At 48.3% G+C, this 18,409-nt stretch overlaps 2 protein-coding genes across 2 annotated transcripts in view; one reads left to right on the top strand and one right to left on the bottom strand.

Moving 5' to 3' along the window:
- CFDP1 (craniofacial development protein 1) overlaps nucleotides 1–15,111 on the bottom strand; it is a 23,991-nt gene extending 8,880 nt beyond the window's left edge. The window contains exons 1-5 of the mRNA XM_015408259.1: nucleotides 14,986–15,111; nucleotides 13,940–14,051; nucleotides 11,965–12,193; nucleotides 10,088–10,191; nucleotides 6,465–6,566 (exon numbers count right to left, since the gene is read on the bottom strand). Of these exons, the coding sequence (XP_015263745.1) occupies nucleotides 6,465–6,566; nucleotides 10,088–10,191; nucleotides 11,965–12,193; nucleotides 13,940–14,051; nucleotides 14,986–15,040 (602 nt within the window). The 5' untranslated portion in view covers nucleotides 15,041–15,111. The remainder of the gene's footprint in view (nucleotides 1–6,464; nucleotides 6,567–10,087; nucleotides 10,192–11,964; nucleotides 12,194–13,939; nucleotides 14,052–14,985) is intronic.
- An 807-nt stretch (nucleotides 15,112–15,918) lies between these two features.
- TMEM170A (transmembrane protein 170A) overlaps nucleotides 15,919–18,409 on the top strand; it is a 3,924-nt gene continuing 1,433 nt past the window's right edge. Inside the window, 3 exon segments of the mRNA XM_015408263.1 lie at nucleotides 15,919–15,954; nucleotides 15,956–16,046; nucleotides 17,869–18,039. Coding sequence (XP_015263749.1) covers nucleotides 15,919–15,954; nucleotides 15,956–16,046; nucleotides 17,869–18,039 — 298 coding nt within the window.

Raw genomic sequence — 18,409 nt, 5'->3', positions numbered from 1 at the left:
ACGGCTTGCAGGATTGCTGCCCACACCCATGGGCTGCTGACAAAGCTGTGCCCTTTTTCCTGCTGGAAGAGGTTCCGTGCGCAAAAGCTGAAGCAGATTTCCAGAGCAGACTTCCCCTCCCCTGTTTTCTAGGCCCTTCAAAATGGGCACACATGTGCAGACAATGACTACAAAGGAGGTCTTCAGAGCAGGTGCCGCACCCCCCTCCACAGCCAACGCAGCAGTCTGGCATCGGGCCCTCTGTGCTCCTGTTGCCAACGAGAAAGGTCGTCCGGGGGTGGGTGGGGGGAATAAAACATCAGGCCGCACAGTCAGTCTGAAGAGGCTGCTCTACACTGGAGCCTCCCTGATCTCCTGAATGCAAGCGCCACGTGGGACTGAACAGCTGCAATTCACTGCTGGCAGAGATTTTGGATGCCAGGGAAGGGCCAGCTTGCAGGAGCCCAGTGACAAAGCGTTACACATCTACAGGGACAGGTTCGAGAGCCAGTTTGGTGTAGTGGTTAAGTGCGCGGACTCTAATCTGGGAGAACCGGGTTTGATTCCCGACTCCTCCATTTGCACCTGCTGATGTGAGCTTGGGTCAGTCACAAGCTCTGGCACAGCTGTCCTTGAAAAAGAGCAGTTTGTGCCAGAATTCTCTCAGCCCCACCCACCTCACAGGGTGTCTGTTGTGGGGAGGGGAAGGGAAAGGAGTTTGTAAGCCGCTCTGAGACTCCAAGTGAAGGGCGGGGTATAAATCCAATCTCCTCCTCCTCCTCCTCCTCCTCTTCTTCTTCTATGTCTTGCAGAAGGGGCAGAGCTGTGTGCAACCGCAGCAACTCCCTCAAGAGAGGTTTCCTAGCATTTCCTAACCCCTCGTGCCTTGCCTGCTACGTGTGCCGGGCAAATGCCAGGAACCACCTCTTGGGGGAGTTGCTGCTGTTGCACACAGCTCTGCCCCCTCTGCCCGTGTCCCCTTTGCATGAGGCAATGGGATGGATCTCCAAATCACGCAAAGGGGACACAAACTCTTCCCAGGATCCTTCCCTCGCCCTCTGCCAGACAAGTATGACCCCGGGTTGGTTGTGGCACTTTCATAGCGGGGAGGGGGAAATTCAGCTCTCAGAACCAGCACCCTCTGTAAGGTCGAGGAGCCAGAGAAAGAGGGTGCTGGTTGTCCAGCGCAGAGCACAAGACTACATCAGGCAGGTTACCGAACCCAAGCTCCCCCAGCACCAGCGATCGCTGCCCAATTCAAAACTCTACCCATCCCCAGGCCCCACGCTGATCCAAAGGAATTCTCAGATGAGCCAAAGAAGCGCTCTCTCTCTCTCTTTGCAGGGTGCTGCTGGGCAGCAGGGCAGAACGCCTGCAGTTACAGGAGCTGTATTGACGCTCCAAGACACGTTTTTTCAGAGCCGCATCAAAGCTCCCCTTTTGGCGGCTGCCTCCAAAAACTGGGGCTGTGCAGCTGGGTTCCCTCCCCCTTCCGCAAAGGCCCAGAGCAGCTTAATGAAGGACAGATGCTCACAGTGCCTGGTCCCTCCCTCCTCAGGGCCAGGGACCAATCAGCCTCCTCCAGCTGAACTTTTACGGCCCTACCTTCATTTTGGCCGGGAGGCAAGATGGAGCACTGCCCAGCAGACGGGCCCCCAAAGCCCAGGAATTGTGGGATAGGAGTGTGGCGGCTCGACACGAGAAAAAGCTTTGGGCCACAAAGTGCTATCAGTGCTTAGAAGCACAGGAAATGCTTTCCGTAGCTGGCTGGCGGCCTATGCAGCCGAAAAAAAAAGCTTGCTTTTAAAAACAGGAGGTTACTTGCAACTGTTTTATTCCCAAAGCTCACCAACTATCTTTTCCCAACGAAGGTGTGCTTATGGCATCCACTAATTCACAAGGACATCTCCCCCCCGCCCCCAATAGCAAACGCTGGCCCAGAGATTCGGCGGCCTGGCTGAGACTGCAGGTCTACCTCTCCCCTTAGGGTTTAAAGCCCCCATTATGTCTCTCCGCATGAGATCCCTTGGATGTGAGCTCCTAATTCAAATGGGGGGGGGGCTCTTATCTTGACACAGCTGGTTTAAGCAAACTGCAGCCCTTAATCCCAAAAAAGCATGTCTGGCAGCATTCCAAGGTGGGTGACCATTTAAACCTGTGGGATGTTTCTGTTATGCCGTCAGAACTATTGGAGGGGCCAGCTGAGGCCCTTTGCTGGCCTAAGCAACCAAAAAAAAAAAAAAAAGACTCTCTAATGGCTATTAAATCCAGTAGTCTGAATGACATCATCCAGAGAGGAATCAAGTTCATTGTTTATATGGCAGAGCAGTTTGCCGCCCTCTGGTGGCTGGAAACAGCCAGGTTACCAGCTCTGCTGCCTTGCGATCTGAATAGTTGCATTAGTGTCGACAAGAGAACTCTCATCACAGACACACACACGCACCCCGCCCGGAGCCCAGCCAAAACTTTCATCTGCATTTGGCTAAGGCTTATTTAAATCAACATCAAAAGATGAGATTGAGGACTGGTCCAAATCGAACAACTCTGCAAGGCCTAGATTGCCTGGGTCACGGGCAGGACATTCGACCGTCTGAGCTGGTGGGAGTACTCCTTTCCTTCCTGTGAGCTGGAAAGCAAGCAGCAGTTAAGCAGAAAGAATGCAGATAACTCTGTTGCAAGGACAGTAACAGGAGATGGGGTCATCTTCTGAAGGAGACAATCCCAGAACTCCTCTTTGCTTTGGGTCAGCTTACCCAACAGCACCAGGACAGACAGCTAGAAACCTGCAAGGTCCCACAACTGCATGCAGAGGGGTACCAAGATGGTTCTGTTTCCTTGAGAGCTCTGGTCATTCTATGGTAACTCCCAAGATGCTGTCTTTTATACTAGACTGAGCAACGTGCTCAGGAAAGGGGGAGGGAGAGTAGAAAAACCACGCGAATTCCCGGTTGCTAGAAACAAAAGCGCTACTACTGACCCAGCGATTTGCTTTGTGTGAATCCATGCCTCGTCAGTCAAGTCCAAGCCTGAACAAGAGGGAGTTGCCTTGACTTGCTCCGAAGCTGAACTTTACCTACTGGTTAGCTTATCCCAACCTGGAAGGCATCAAAGGGCTGCAGAGGTCACCGGCTCAGGGCTGTAATTTTGGAGATCAAAGCGAGAAACGAAGGACGGAAAAGTGGGTGTTTTATCTACTACACAAAGGTACAGAAAGCGTTGCTGACTGCTGGAGACCTACTCCCACCAGGAGCGGAGGCAGGAGCAATTGACAGCTTCCTATATCTATGGATGGAAGGAACCCTCTGGGCTGAAGACTTCCAGGGCAGAAACTGGGAAGGAACTGTGGCTCAATGGTAAAGAATCTGCTTGGTATGCAAAAGGTCCCAGGTCCAGTCCCTGGCATCTCCTGTTGAAAGGACCAGGCAGCAGGTGATGTGAAAGGCCTCTGCCTGAGACCCCGGAGAGCCGCTGCCAGTCTGAGTAGACAACACTGACTTTGAGGAACCAATGGTCTGACTCCGTATCAGGCAGCTTCATGTGTCCAACATAAGTATCCAGGGTCAAATGCCTCTGATAATGTGCTAAACATGGGAAAAGTGCTGTTCTTCAGGTGATGAAGAGTGAGACACAGAAAGCAGTGGATTAGCAAAGAAGGTGGGAATGGGTACGTGTCACTTCATGAGATGCAATAGGCTGCCCTGTGATGGTCCCTAGCTGGCAGTCAGAAGGGCCCCATCTTGCAGGTACGGCAAGGAGCATCTCCATAACGCAGAAAGCAGTGGATTAGCAAAGAAGGTGGAAGATGAAATGGGTACATGTCACTTCGTGAGATGCAATAGGCTGCCCTGTGACGGTCCCTAGCTGGTAGTCAGAAGGGCCCCATCTTGCAGGTAGGGCAAGGAGCATCTCCATAACTCTGAATAGTAGAAATGATTATTTTAATTCTAAAGTTCTGTGCCCACTTGGATGAGGAAGGCACCGCTGACTGTTTGGGTTCCAAAAGCTGTTTTCCCATCTAGGTCCAGATTGACTGACATCCATGGTGCAGTACCTGATGTCTGTACACAGGAGATTGGATTTATACCCTGTCCTTCACTCAGTCTCAGAACGGCTTACAAACTCCTTTCCCTTCCCCTCCCCACAAGAGACACCCTGTGAGGTAGGTGGGGCTCAGAGAGCTCTGACAGAAACGGCTCTTTTCAAGAACACCTCTGACAAAACTATGGCTTGCCCAAGGTCATCCAACAGCTGCAAGTGGAAGAGTGGGGAATCAAACCCGGTTCTCCCAGATTAGAGTCCACGCACTTAACCACTACACCAAACTGGCTCACCAAACTGGCTCTCTGTGGCAAACATGGAGGCAGATTACATGCTGTGGATGCCTCTTATCGTTAATGCTGAAGACTGCCAATCCTGCTGTGCTTCTAACTGGCCAACAATTCCCTCATGAGTTCTTTTCCCTAGAGTTTTGTATGCCAAGCGAACTAGTTTCTGAAGCCATCTGATCAGTTGAGGTCTTGGCATGGCTTTTTATGAGTGGGGAGCTAGACTTTCTGAAACCAGCTTTCCTGCTACTGCAGGTGATTTGCAAGGGCCCTACTCAGATCTAGGGGGTGCTGCCATGTCTCCAGCTGGTGAAGGGACTTAGGAAAGCGAGGAAGGAAACAAGGATTTCTGGGCCCCACAGGAGCGATGCACGCTTCAGGCGGATTCTGAAGGCCAGTCTGGTCCCTCCAACAACCCCGTCTTTGTGGAACGTGCACCATCACGGCTAGACGGAACTTAATGAAGAGGCTGCAACAGAAGCCTCCCAACTGCAGAGGGGGCAGGAGAATGAGAAGGGTGTGGAAGCACCTGGGAGGGCTTGAGCTGGCCAACCCTCCAGGCCAGCTGAGACGGATGGGCAGAGGACGACGTTCAGGGGGTCAGCTGATCAGAAGAGAGAAGCTGAATGATGGTTCAGCTTGGGATGGCTTAGCAAAACTCTCCAGTAGACTGGAACTTCTGAGCACGTAAGTGAAGTGAGAGACAAGGGCCCACCATGAAGACCCCCCCCCACCAAGTACTGGCCCTGGGTTAGGCAGACTGGCCCTTGGCTGAAGTGTGCCCCAACTGCAGGGCTGCTCATTTTCAACAATCAGGAGCTATTTGTACCTGAACACCGGGGAACAAATCGCTGCTCCCAGGACTCTTAACTCCCCCAAGACTTGTGTGTCCACACTCCGCATTTCCATTCCATCCAGATCACAGAGCTGATGGGAGAAGGGATGGTTTTTGCCATTTTGTGTATGTACATATTCTGACAAACTCCTCTCAGGAGCTCCTGTGACATCCAGTAAGCACTCAGATGAAAAGGGAACCTCTGGCCTTGGACAAAAGGAGAGACGGGAACCCGTGTTGTGTACAGAGGAGCCAAGCCAGGCAAATCCAAACTTTAGGGGTCAGCCACTTGAGGCTTGTTCCTGAGCAGTGAGCCTCAACCCCCCCCCCCCAATAGTTCTAGCCTGCCTCTGTTTATGAGTAAGCCCAAGGGCCTTCAAGGGCCTGGGTTACACACTGCCTTGCTGCCCTGTAAGCTCTGGGGTTGCTCGGAGGCCTGCCAAGGAGAAGGGCTTTTGCTTTCCAGAATAGGATTCAACGAAAGCAGGCTGGCTGCTGCTTTCTAATGTGACAGCTTATTGGTGGGAACCACCACTCCATTTGTGCACTGAGTGACAGAAGTCCTTGGTCAAACCTATTACACAGCCCAACAGTTACAGTCCCCGGTTAAACAAAACAAAACAGCATCAACAGGGAATTATGGCCAGCTAGGATGCATAACTGACCTGGACAGCCCAACTTAGCCTCATCTTGTCAGATCTTGGAAGCAAAGCAGAATTGGCTCTGGTTGGTACTTGGATGGGAGACCACCAAGGAAGTCCTGGGTTGCTACACAGAGGCAAGCAAACCACCTCTGTACTACTCTTGCCTTGAAAACCCCATAAGTCAGCTGTGACTTGACACCAAGCTGCATAAGATGCACACCGAGGGTTTCACAGCAATACCCACCAACCCATGCAGGTGCAGCTGGAGAGGCAGGAGCCCGAACCAAGAACTCCCATGCACAAAGGAAGCAGCATGTGATCTTCACACCTCTCCAGAGCCACACTCTGTCTACAGCAAGACCAGGAGCTGACGTAGAGGGGTCAGAAGCATATAACTGAATCGGGGAGACACAACACCCACCTGACAGTGGAATTTCTCCCTCCTTACAAGCTAAAACCCACAGGACCTCCATAGCTCAGAGAATCAATCTGTTCCCCTAGAGTAAAGGTTCAAAGGGGCCGGAGACAGACTGACCACGGAGAGATCCAAGAGACTGAACAGATTCTCAAACTCCACTGGTTTCAAAGATGCAGTGAGCCCCCCCGTTTTCATCCTCTACAGCTGAACCGACCCCTCCCTGCGACATTTGCTGCTGTATGACTAAAATGCCAGGGTCTTACCCAGAACCTGTAGGATGAGAAACTGGGCTGACAGCCTTCTGCTCTTGCTTTTGCAGAAAGACCTGGGCTTCTTTGGATGAAGCATCTACTTCCTTAGTGATCCTGTTACAAAGAGAAGAACAGAGCCAGACAGTAAATACACAAACACTTCTGCACAGCCAAAGCCAGAGAAAGAGAAGGGGAGAGCAAAAGCACTAGAAAGGCCTCCCAGACAAAAACAGGGCATCAACTTCCACCCAGGCCAAACTAGCACAGCTGAAGATTCCATTCTATGCTCACTTATTTTCAGAACGTAAAAGAATTACTTCTTCGGGGGCTTCTTGATCATGGCACCAATATTAATGAATCCCTCTGTCTCCTTCCATCATGATTTTTCTGCCAGTGGCTGAAGAATTTTTTTTTTGTCTGATCAATGATCCCTCCTTCCAGCCCTATGTATTTGCTTGTTTTTTGTGTTTTATATAGGTGTTACTACTGGTTTTTATTGTGTGTTTTACAACATTCTGCTTTTGTTAGCTGCCTTGGTGGCCCTGATTGGGCAGAAAGGTAGGCATACATTTTGTAAATAAATACATTTCTTCAAATGAGCTGGACTCAGTAGAAGTCTTGGCTCCAATAGAGAGCAGAGACATTTCTGGCCTGTTAAAGGGGTGGGTTGGTATTAGGGAAGTCTTATCAGTGGGGTTTGTATGCACGACTACACATTCTGAGGTCTTAAGGACCTTAAGCTTTCTTGAGAGTGGCGATTTCCACCAGTTCCCTGTTCCCAGTGCACACCTCAACTTTGCTGCCTGTGGCGTTTCTGAAGAACCGCTGATCCCCAGAAACTCTGTGTGTGGGGGGGAATAAGGCACAAATTGCGCTGTCTTTAGAAAAGTTAGATTTATTTATTTTATTTATTATCAGATTTATACCCTGCCTTTCAGAATTGCATGGTAGGATACAGGCCACTATTGTAGTTTTGAAAGATACCACCATACTGATAGGGAATGAGCCAGTTTGCTGCACTGGTTACAGTGCTGGTCTCGAGAGATCTAGGTTCCAATCCCCAACTGTCACAAAGCTAACTGGATTATCTTGGGCTAATCACTTATCTCTCAACCTACCTTACCTCACAGCGTTGTTGCGAGGATAAAATTCTGCCAGGGACTCAACTGGTGTCCATCTCCACATGCAAAATATGTACTGTCATTGAGGTAAGGTAGCTAGGGGTGGGTTTGCAAGTATGTATAGCAAGGAGGCAAAGAAAAGGTTAACTAGAAGTTAAGCCCAACATGAAAAAAATGGAACTTGGGGGACAAAATGTGAAATGCTGAAGGATGCAGAACAGTTTCAGAGTTCAGCAGCAGTTCCATGGCAACCCTTCCACATCTACAATGTTCCTGGCCACAGGCAACACAAATAATGGCCCAGAGCTCCTGTTCCTGAAAGTGGCTGGCAGGAAGCTCTGAAGGAACAAGTCTGTGCCTTGGCTTACACTCTGCAAAACTGGAAATGTGCTACATTTTGCCCCAGCATGCAGAATGCAAAGCCAGCAAAGTTCCTTGCTTGCTTATGACTTCAAGCTCTGCTCTGAAAACAAGACATGTTTCTGTGGCCTCTCTGTGCTAAATCACGAGGAATCAGTTTGCATCGGAACTACAGAACTGCAGCACAGAAGGGAACCTGGGAAACTAAGAACTGCCTTGCAAGATCAGATGAATGTGCTTTTTTCAGCAGTGGACAGCCCATGCCTCTGGGATAATTCACAAGCAATGTACGATGGCAGAAGTCCCCTCTCCTTCCAGGTCTGTCCCAACCTGGCAACCAAAAGTTGCCTCTGAGCACGCATGTTCCATCCTTAACCATCTTGGATAACAGATCATTCCTCAAGAAGGCTGTCTGCTCTATTTTTAGCCCAACCACACCTCCTCATTCATGTGCCTGAAGCTCATTTAAATCCAACATCTGTGGAGTAAACAACCAGAATAGATGCTATTCCGCGAAAAGTTAAAAGGGAGAAGAATCCACAACGTCTCAAAGAGGGTTATAATTTACCCTCTTGATAGAACCGATCTCATAACATTCAATACCACCCTGCCTTCCTGCTATTCAAACCTGTTGCTTCTGTGCCATAACTTCAGTAGCTATGGTGAATTATTACTTCCCTCCCCCCAAGGAAATTGTTGGATATTGTGACTCTACATGCAAGAGGATCTGGGAGGGAAAGGGTTAAGAGAATTCTCTCACTCAGGGACACTTGGCAGTTGGCCCCATCCTCTCATCAGTTCAATGTGCAGCCTCTTTGGCCATTGCTTGCCGCCTGTTTTCATCTTCTACAGGACCTCTCCTCTTCTCTCTCTTACCTGGGCTTGGAGCTGTAGCAAGTTAACCTTTCTGAAGTTAATCTGTTCACAATAAGCTAAATGTACCTACATGATCACACCATGTAAAGTGTGCTTCTATTTTTATAAGCAAAATTTCTTTCTCTTATTACCATTGGATTCAGATCATCTTTGTAATTTGTTTGAACAGCAATTTCCCCTTCACTGGGAAACGTGGAGGATCAGGGATATTGCATAGAGCTTCTGCACTTCCAAGACAAATGATTTTTAAAAAACATTTAGCCCAATAGAAAAGAGGAAAAGGAAGAGAGTGTTGCCATAACATTGGCAAAGCCAAGTGTTGCAGGTTTTTCTGAACACAAGAGAATGAATGGCGGAGAAGTCTTATCAACAGCAAGTAGCAGGGAATGAACCTGGAGAGCTGATTTAGTCAAAGCAGCATCATTTAGAATGCCACATGCTGGGCAGAAAACCATGGGAAAGCCCATCAGGCCATGTGGGTGGACTTCCCAAAGGCAGCTTGCTGGCCGCTACTGGAAACAGGATGCTGACCTGATTCAACAAGCCTCCTTAGATTACAGTCCTGTCTGTTGGGGGACCAAACAAAACCCATCTTGCCATTTTATTTTATTTTTTTACTAACAAGACTCATATTCCACCTTTCAGCCCCATCAGGGCCACCGACACAGTTAACTAAACACAAAGCAATATAGTAAACATGCCATAAAATGAGCAAAAATAAACTTATAACGGATACAAAAAAAATATAAAAACAGAAATGTCAATTAAACCATTGAGTACGAAGGAGGTATTATCGAGGGAAACAATTTTTTAACATCTAGCAAAAGCCACTTTTCCAACTGGGTCTGGGCAAAGGGAGAACATGCCTTGGACTCTCTTGCAGCTTCAAAAGTCGCAGCTAGTGTTGGACTACAAAACTGGCCTAGGGAGCTCCTGACATCAGAACCAGTTCTTGGCTCTTCTCAAACACAGAGGAAAGCAACAAAGGCTTCTCTCTCAACCATTCCAAGGCTAGGACAGAGACCCAGACTGCTGGGAACTCCTCTTATCTTGAATGTTCTTCTGTTTTAAAGCTATGCATTGTCAAACAGATGCAGCAGTGTCCTTTGCTTGCCCTGTGACTCCCTAGAGGCGAGGCACAAGTCCATTTTAAGCACCTTTCTAGTCCTCTTTCAAAGTGTTGTTCAAAAACAGGCAGGTTTCAGGTGAACACGGCAGCTAAATGAAGGTCTCAATGCTTGTCTCTCTGAGAGTGAAGCAGCTACAGGCCAGACTTACCTCACCTCCTCGCCTGCAAAGTCAAACACTTCAGTAATGGCGACTTTGGGCTTCGTGGGTTCCTTTGCCACCTCCTGAGGCTTGCACGCATTTTTCTCTGCTGGCTAAGAAACAGACGAGCAATCACACTCATCAAAATGCCAGAACCAGCTCAGATTCCCTCTAGCGCTCACCCCACTCTCATCTTGATTGCTAGAAATGATCTGTGCTGCCCCCAGTTTCTCTCCTGTTGGTCAGTAGTCTCCTTGAAAACTCTACTATTTAAAATGTTTCTAACCCCAGGCACTCCACAGAAACATTCATTTTTTTATTTTGCAAAATTCAGGCCCCGCTTTTCTGCCCTCAAGAGGGCCAGCGAGGCAGCTAACAAATTAAAATAAAATCACATCTTTGAAATCATTAAAACCAATAAAACAAAACCAGAGCTAAAATACAGACAAAAACATTAAAAACTACAATCAGAACACTGAGCAGGACGAAGGAATACAGCTACCCCAGGGATGCCACTTCAGCAGAATTACCTCTGCACAGGGAAATGGACACTGGGATGCTCATTATACAACTGGAGCATTAGGACCTGCCCTTTCCACACTTGGATGTTATACCTCTTCCTATGACCGGCTGGGGCCATGGCTCTGTGACAGCACATCTGCAATGTATACAGAAGGTGCTGGGTTCAATCCCCAGAATGAAATAGTGATTAGAGTGTCAGACTGGGATTTGGGAGACGTAGGTTTGAATCCCCACTCTGCTGTGAAAGCACAGGTAGCCGTGTTGGTCTGCAGCAGAACACCTAAGATTCGAGTCCAGTAGCACCTTAGAGACCAACCAGATTTTGGGGAGGGACTTCGTGGACTTGAAAGTAGCTTCATGAGTGCCTGAAGACAACAGGCCACAGAGTCCAATAAAGGAGGGGAAATGTGCTGCCTATGTACAGCATCTAACATGACAGCACTGTGGCCCAGTGTGATCAGAATTATGTAGCCTGGTCACTACGGCGAGGTGATGTCTGAGAAACTCAGACAAAGGAGTGGTTTCTGTCACAGAACAGAGGGTGGGAGGCAGTCAGACAGACACTGTATTTCCGGGTGGCTGCAGCGTTTCACCATCGCATGTTCTCAGCCGGCCAAGCAGTTTACTAGCCATGGTGGGAAACTTGATTAAAAGGGAATCTGGATACATGCAAAGGTGAGATTTGAAAAACTACCGTCCCAAAGGCACTTACATCAGAACTATTTATTTAGCCCTCCCCATACTCTACCGTTTCATGCCAAAAAGCAGAGAACAATTTAAAAAACCAAGAAACCTTATGGAAACACACAAAAATGCTCTGTAATTCCACTCAAGTGCATGGTCTGAAGCACTCCTCATCAACTTCAGCGCCAAGGCTGCCTACAACCAACATCTACATTTCCTTCAAACTTCTCTGACTTTGAGACTCAACCATTGCAACAATATCTACATCAAAAAATATTTTAAGAACTAGTCCAAGCTGAAACTAATGGGAGTGAAACGTTCACAGATTTCCCCAACCACTGCATTCTTGGTTTCAACTTAAGTTCTTCCATGTATAACCACAAAGTCTGCCTCTTTCCTGTCTCACCACCACATCTACTGGCACCCAATATCCCTGCCTAGGTTTAAAAGCCTTCCCTTCAAGAAAAAATGGCAGCAAGGGCTTCGGCCAGCTCACTGCTGGGATATTCACAGCACATCAGCTCTGAATATTCATGGAAGCCCCTTTGCCAAGGACTTTTTAGATCCCAGAGACTGAACGAAGTGCAAATGTTAGAGTTCAAGGTATTTGACTGAAAAGACCGAGAACCTGACAAGCATGCCAATTGTACTTTTTCTGTCCCAGACTAGACTGCTCTCACCTTGTCTTTCGGCACACAGGTTGCCTGATCAGTAGCAGCGGCTCTGGGTTTCTGGCCCACGTCACTGAGGAAGCTGGCCCACAAAGCATCCTCTTTTTTCTTTTTCTCTTCTTCCTTTACAACTGGGCAACTCTCTTCCAGATCATCACCATCCTTGCTGTCACTTGCGTCATCTTTTGAGGTTTCGCCATCCAATTCTAAGGAGAGGCCACCTCCTTTGCACCTCTTCCTAAGGACAAACATTATCAAAACCCACATGCACATGGGCCAGCTGGCTACCACCAGTGCCTGTTGGTTATTCTATGAAAAGTGTTATCATTTATACACCCTGACATGTGAAGCAATTTATGAGGTTCTTACATATGTTACTTTCTAACAACCTTCAAAATAGCCCAATAAAATAAACGAATGTAATTACTCCTGTATTACAGATTTGGAGTCCCAGGATGGGGAGGAGAGAATGTGGCTGATTTGACTAAGAGGCAGCATGTGAATTTGGGACCTCCTAGGTCACAGAACATCAGAACATCAGAGACGCCAATGTTGGATCAGGCCAAAGGCCCATCCAGTCCAACACTCTGTGTCACACAGTGGCCAGAAATACCAGTGCCATCAGGAGTTCCAGCAGTGGGGCCAGGACATTAGAAGCCCTCCCACTGTTGACCCCCCCCAAGCACCAAGAAGACAGAGCATCACTTGCCCCAGAGCCCCTAGCTATACCTTGTGGCTAATAGCCACTGATGGACCTCTGCTCCATATGCTTATCTAATTCCCTTTTGAAGCCGTCCATGCTTGTAGCTCCCACCACTTCCTGTGGCAGTGAATTCCATGTGTTAATCACTCTTTGGGTGAAGAAGTACTTCCTTTTATCCGTTCTAACCCGACCGCTCTGCAGTTTCATGGAGTGCCCACGAGTTCTTGTATTGTGAGAAAGGGAGAAAAGTACCTCTTTCTCTACCTGCTCTTTCCCATGCATAATCTTATAAACCTCAATCATGTCACCCCTCAGTCGTCTTTTCTCCAAGCTAAAGAGCCCTAAGCGCTTTAACCTTTCCTCATAGGGAAAGTGTTCCAACCCTTTTATCATTCGAGTTGCCCTTTTCTGCACTTTTTCCAAAGCTATAATATCTTTTTTAAGGTGTGGTGCCCAGAACTGCACACAGTATTCCAAATGAGGTCTCACCATTGATTTATATAGGGGCATTATGATATTGGCTGATCTGTTTTCAATACCCTTCCTAATAATCCCCAGCATAGCATTGGCCTTCTTTATTGCAGTCACACACTGTCTCGACATTTTCAGTGAGTTATCCACTACAACTCCAAGATCTCTCTCTTGCTCAGTCTCTGCCAGTTCAGACCCCATCAATGTGTATTTATATTTAGGATTTTTGGCTCCAATGTGCATCACCTTGCACTTGGCCACATTGAACCCCATTTGCCATGTTGACGCCCACTCGCCATCCTTGACAGCTCTTTACTTTAGCTGCTACACTAAACCATTCCCCTTGTAGTAGCTTCAGACATGAACCTAAGCTAGGCTGAAAGGTTCACAGGTTAAAAAAGTGACAGTATATATGTATTTCAGTGTAAATCCTATAGGCCAGGATGACAAGATCCAAGAGGCTGCTCAGGTAACTGGACTGAGACACAGCTCTGCTAACATACCAATATCAGGGCAAGGAGTGTCAGGGTTGCTAACTGTAGGCAAAATTCAGCATTTACAGATGCTGCAAACTAGTCTCTGCAGCTTTACACTGAGTTCTTTCCTTGGCTACGTCTTAATGGCAATTTTACTCTGTTGCTGGCATCTCTTACCAAGGCTCCAGCACAAAGAGTATGCATGAGCCCAAGGCATAGTATAGTTCATCCTAAGCAGGACAAAGAAATACATGACTGCAGCTAGCCACAAGGTAATTCTCACCAAATGTTTGCTTGCGCCTATTAACCCACAGTGAAGTTAGAGAGTGCCTACCGGCCTGTGATCCCCTTGGAACCCTTCTTGCACTTTTCCCCCTGTGACTGTTTTTCCTCATGCTCATCCTCTTCCACCAGTTCATTCACATCATCCTCACTGTAATCTTCACCTGTGTTAAGAAAGCTACAGTTACCACACAGGTCATTCAGGTCTTGAGATCCTGGGGCTGCATCCTAACAAGGGAATAGAAGACAGGAAAACAGCACAGCCACAGAGCAGGATGGACTCTTTGGTCATGACCTCTCCTTTAGTCTTACATTTCATCCTTACCCAGACTTTCAGGCTGCTGACCAAAGTGCCCTGTCCCCTAAAAAAAGAAACCATACACCTACATAGAACCATAAAGTTAACTTTAACTCAATAAAGTTTGAGCATGTTAATACCTCACACAAAATCACAGATTGGTCCATCTAGCTCAGTACTGACTCCTCTGACTGGCAGCAGCTCTATGGGCTCTCAAATCTTTTCCCAAGAAGGCAGATTGAGGTAGGTAGCCACATTGGTTTGAAGCAATACAAAGTTTGAGTCCAGGGGCACCTTAACTACCAACAAAGCTTGTACCCAGAATTAAAGTTTGTTGGTCTTAAAGGTGCCACTGGACTCAAACTTTGTTCTTTTCCAAGACATTAGTCTTTAAAGGGAGATACCATGGGTTGAACTAGGACCCTTACATTGCAAAGCTTTTCCATCAAGGCATCTCTGTGATTTAACAAATACACAGACAAATTCTTCTAGGACTGAATCCCTCACACGGTGCTCCCCAAATTGCCAGCAGGTGCTAATTCGTTTTTTCTGGAGAAAAATCAGGATTATCAGATATAACTCGGGACAGTCCAGGATTTCAAGGGGGTTTGCCTGGGGAAGGCGCAGATACCATAGAATCCACCCTCTGAAAAAGCCATTTTCTTCAGGGGAAATGGTCTCTGTAGTCTACAGAGCAGATGCAATTCCAGGAGATCTCCAGGCACCACCTGGAGAGTTGTAAACTCACCCTCTGTAACTGCTTTCTCTCTCCCTAAGGGCACGAGGAAGAAGGAACCCACCTGAAGGAAGATAATCTTCATCTTCCCCCGAGGAATACTCCTCTGAGTCCGACATGGCTCTTCCAACACGGCGCAAGCCTACACACAACTCTTGGCTCAAAACAGGAAGCACTCCCGAGGCCGCTAGGAGTGCTTCCTCCACCACAGAGAGCAAACCCGTGACCAGTAGGCCAGAGCGACGGGAGGATCACCGTGGAAGCCGCAAACAGCCGCGCGTCTAGAACGGAAGCAGGACCACCTAGCGGTAGTCAATGAAAGGACGCCTCTGATGCAGTGTAAGACCATAGAGATTTGAGGAAAGAAAGGCTCCAGCAGACGTTACTTTCCCAGCCGGCCTGTGGTAAGCGAGCAGATGGAAACCGGAAGTGAAAGATCCTAGAAACTTTTTTAAAGGCCCATGGTCGTCCCAAGCCCTCATAAAAACAGTGACGCAAGTGTGCAATGTATGGCGAGGGCTGTCGTCCATGAGGCTAACAAGACCCTCCCTTAGTGCTGGTTTGACCAGCCCATATGCAGCCCCTTCCCTTCCCTTCCCCTCCGGTACATAAAGAGCCACCCAAAATGGCGTCTTGAGGCACTACCTCCTATATAGATCCATATATAGGAGGTAGTGCTTGAGGCCAACTGTAGGGTTAAGACGGCACAACCAATGGAGAGTCTAACCTTGAGCCACGTGATTTTGCCTCGCCCTAGATACACTTCCGACTCTTTAAAAAAAACAAAAAGCTCCGTAGAGAGAGACAGTAATCAAGTAATCGCCGCCGAACTATGGGCACTTCCGGGCTACACTTTCTCCTCCGTAGGCTACCGTCTCCATCATAGAGAGACCAGGGAAGAGCGACGCTGTATTTAGCGGAAGCAGGGAGCTGTTTGACACTCCGCTAGTTTTCCTCTCCATGGCGCCGCTGAGGCGAGGTTGATGGCGACGGCGGCATGGACGGGGGCGGCGGCGGGGCTTCCGACGGTTCCCGTGCCAGGAGTCCTGCAGAAGGTCTTCAGCCTCAGCTTGGTGGTTCCGGAAGGCAACATCACTTGCTCCGTCGCCTTCTGCCACTTCCCAGGTAGGCCGCCCCTCCCCCCGCCGCCGCCGCCGCCGCCGCCGCCTAGGCTGGCTTATAAAAGTGCGGGGTTGCGCTCGGGGAATCGTGTCCCTATTGCTGGGGAGGGCTGGTGATTGGTGGGAGCCAGTGGAGGATCTGCTTCCACGTCCTTGTAGGCCACGGACTCGAGAGGCGCCCTTAGCCATTTTTTTGCGGGGGGAGGGACGTCACGCTTTGCAGGGGCTCAGATGTTAACTTGATTTGCCTTTGCCCGCGTTAAAACAGGTGATGAATCAGCCTTCAGTGACTTCCTTGTCTTCCCGTCAGGCAGAATTGCATTCCAATAAAGAGTGGTCTCATCAGATCTTGGAAACTAAGCAGGATTGGCCCTGGCGAGTACTTGGATGAAAAGGCCACCGTTCAGGGTTGCACTGCAGAGGCATGCAATGGCAAACCCCCTTTGAATGTCTTTTGCTGTTCCCCTTGAGTTGGCTGCAACCTGGCAGCGCTTTCCACCATCAAAAGGTGGTGCTTCTAGTGATGTGGATCTTGAAAACCTGGAGCTAGTGAAAGATTTAGATGTGGGGAGAAGGGGGTATCCCTTCTGCGGTGGTTGTGTCTTCCAGGAATTCTATACATAGGACCAGAAAGTCACATTTGAATGCACTGTTAGCCTGAAATGATAATTGGCAGAAAGTTGTTGGCCCATCGATGATGGGGATCACTTGGCTTCTACTGGTTGTAGGGATTTTTGCAGGGACTACTACAATAAGTACACTACACTGATCCTAGAAGGCACTTCCTATGTTCTTAAGTGCAGGAGTGTGTGCTCAGAATCATTTAGTCTGTTAATCTTTCTTAATAAATTCTGAGACTGTGATCAGCCCATCAGCTGTTTGAAATATGATTTTTAGAGTTGGGAAGTATAGTGGAGTGATGTTGCCATTGTATGCATTCTTTTCGGATGATTTAGCTCACAGAAACTTAAGAACATAAGAGATGCCAATGTTGGATCAGGCCAAAGGCCCATCCAGTCCAACACTCTGTATCACACAGTGGCCAGAAATACCAGTGCCATCAGGAGGTCCACCAGTGGGGCCAGGACATTAGAAGCCCTCCCACTGTTGACCCCCCCAAGCACCAAGAAGACAGAGCATCCCTTGCCCCAGAGTCCCTATCTATACCTTGTAGCTAATAGCCACTGATGGACCTCTGCTCCATATGCCTATCTAATTCCCTTTTGAAGCCGTCCATGCTTGTAGCCACCACTTCCTGTGGCAGTGAATTCCAAGTGTTAATCACTCTTTGAGTGAAGAAGTACTTCCTTTTATCTGTTCTAACCCGACCGCTCAGCAATTTCATGGAGTGCCCATGAGTTCTTGTATTGTGAGAAAGGGAGAAAAGTACCTCTTTCTCTACCTGCGCTTTCCCATGCATAATCTTATAAACCTCAATCATGTCACCCCTCAGTCGTCGTTTCTCCAAGCTAAAGAGCCCTAAGCGCCTTAACCTTTCCTCATAGGGAAAGTGTTCCAACCCTTTTATCATTCGAGTTGCTCTTTTCTGCACTTTTTCCAAAGCTATAATATCCTTTTTAAGGTGTGGTGACCAGAACTGCAGAACTTAATGCCATTCTGTGAGGCTGTGTATTATTCATGTTTTAAGTTTTGTCAGTTTATCAGAGGTATTTTTCCCTTGTGTGTCAGTGTGATTACTGTGCAGTACATTCCAAATAAAGGTTTTGCTGTGCCTATGCAGCTTTTGTAGGTCCTAGCGGAAGCTTGATCTTGGTGGAAACTGTTAGGTGTAGCAACACTGAAATCTCTCTCCTCTTTCCCATCAGAGATGTGGTATGGTGTCCTCCTGTGGGTTCTGGTGTCGTCCCTCCTTTTCCACATCCCCGCAGGATTGCTGGCCCTCTATACCCTTCGGCGTCACAGCTATGGCAAGTACATGTCAGTGAGCATCCTGCTGATGGGCATCGTGGGACCAATAACTGCAGGCACATTAACTAGTAAGTTGGCTATTCAAAAGATTAGTCAGCCCGCCCAACCCTGGCTGTAATTGGGACAATCTTCTCTAGGATGTAAATCAGGGAGGGGGAGCATATTTCTGTCCATGTATCTGGTACAGTTGATGGACTATCCTCGAAACCCAGCTGCAGGTGCACAGAGACATTTGGCAACAAGTTGCAAAACCCCTAATCCTGTGTTTGCCTCTACTGTGAAGGCATTTAGAGGAGACGGCATTTAGGGTAAGGTACGGCATTTAGAGGAGAGCAACAGCGGACAGCAAGAGGTACTTCAGTAAGAGGTCTTCTGCTTGACGTCTGTAGTCCCCAGACTATTGCAGGCAGTTTTTCCTTCAGTGTAGCTCTGAGACAA

The sequence above is a fragment of the Gekko japonicus genome, unplaced genomic scaffold (assembly GCF_001447785.1).
Source record: "Gekko japonicus isolate JY-2015 unplaced genomic scaffold, Gekko_japonicus_V1.1 scaffold227, whole genome shotgun sequence".
In the NCBI taxonomy this organism is placed as follows: domain Eukaryota; kingdom Metazoa; phylum Chordata; class Lepidosauria; order Squamata; family Gekkonidae; genus Gekko; species Gekko japonicus.
Note: the sequence above shows the minus strand (reverse complement) of the source record. Positions and strands in the feature narration are given on the sequence as shown.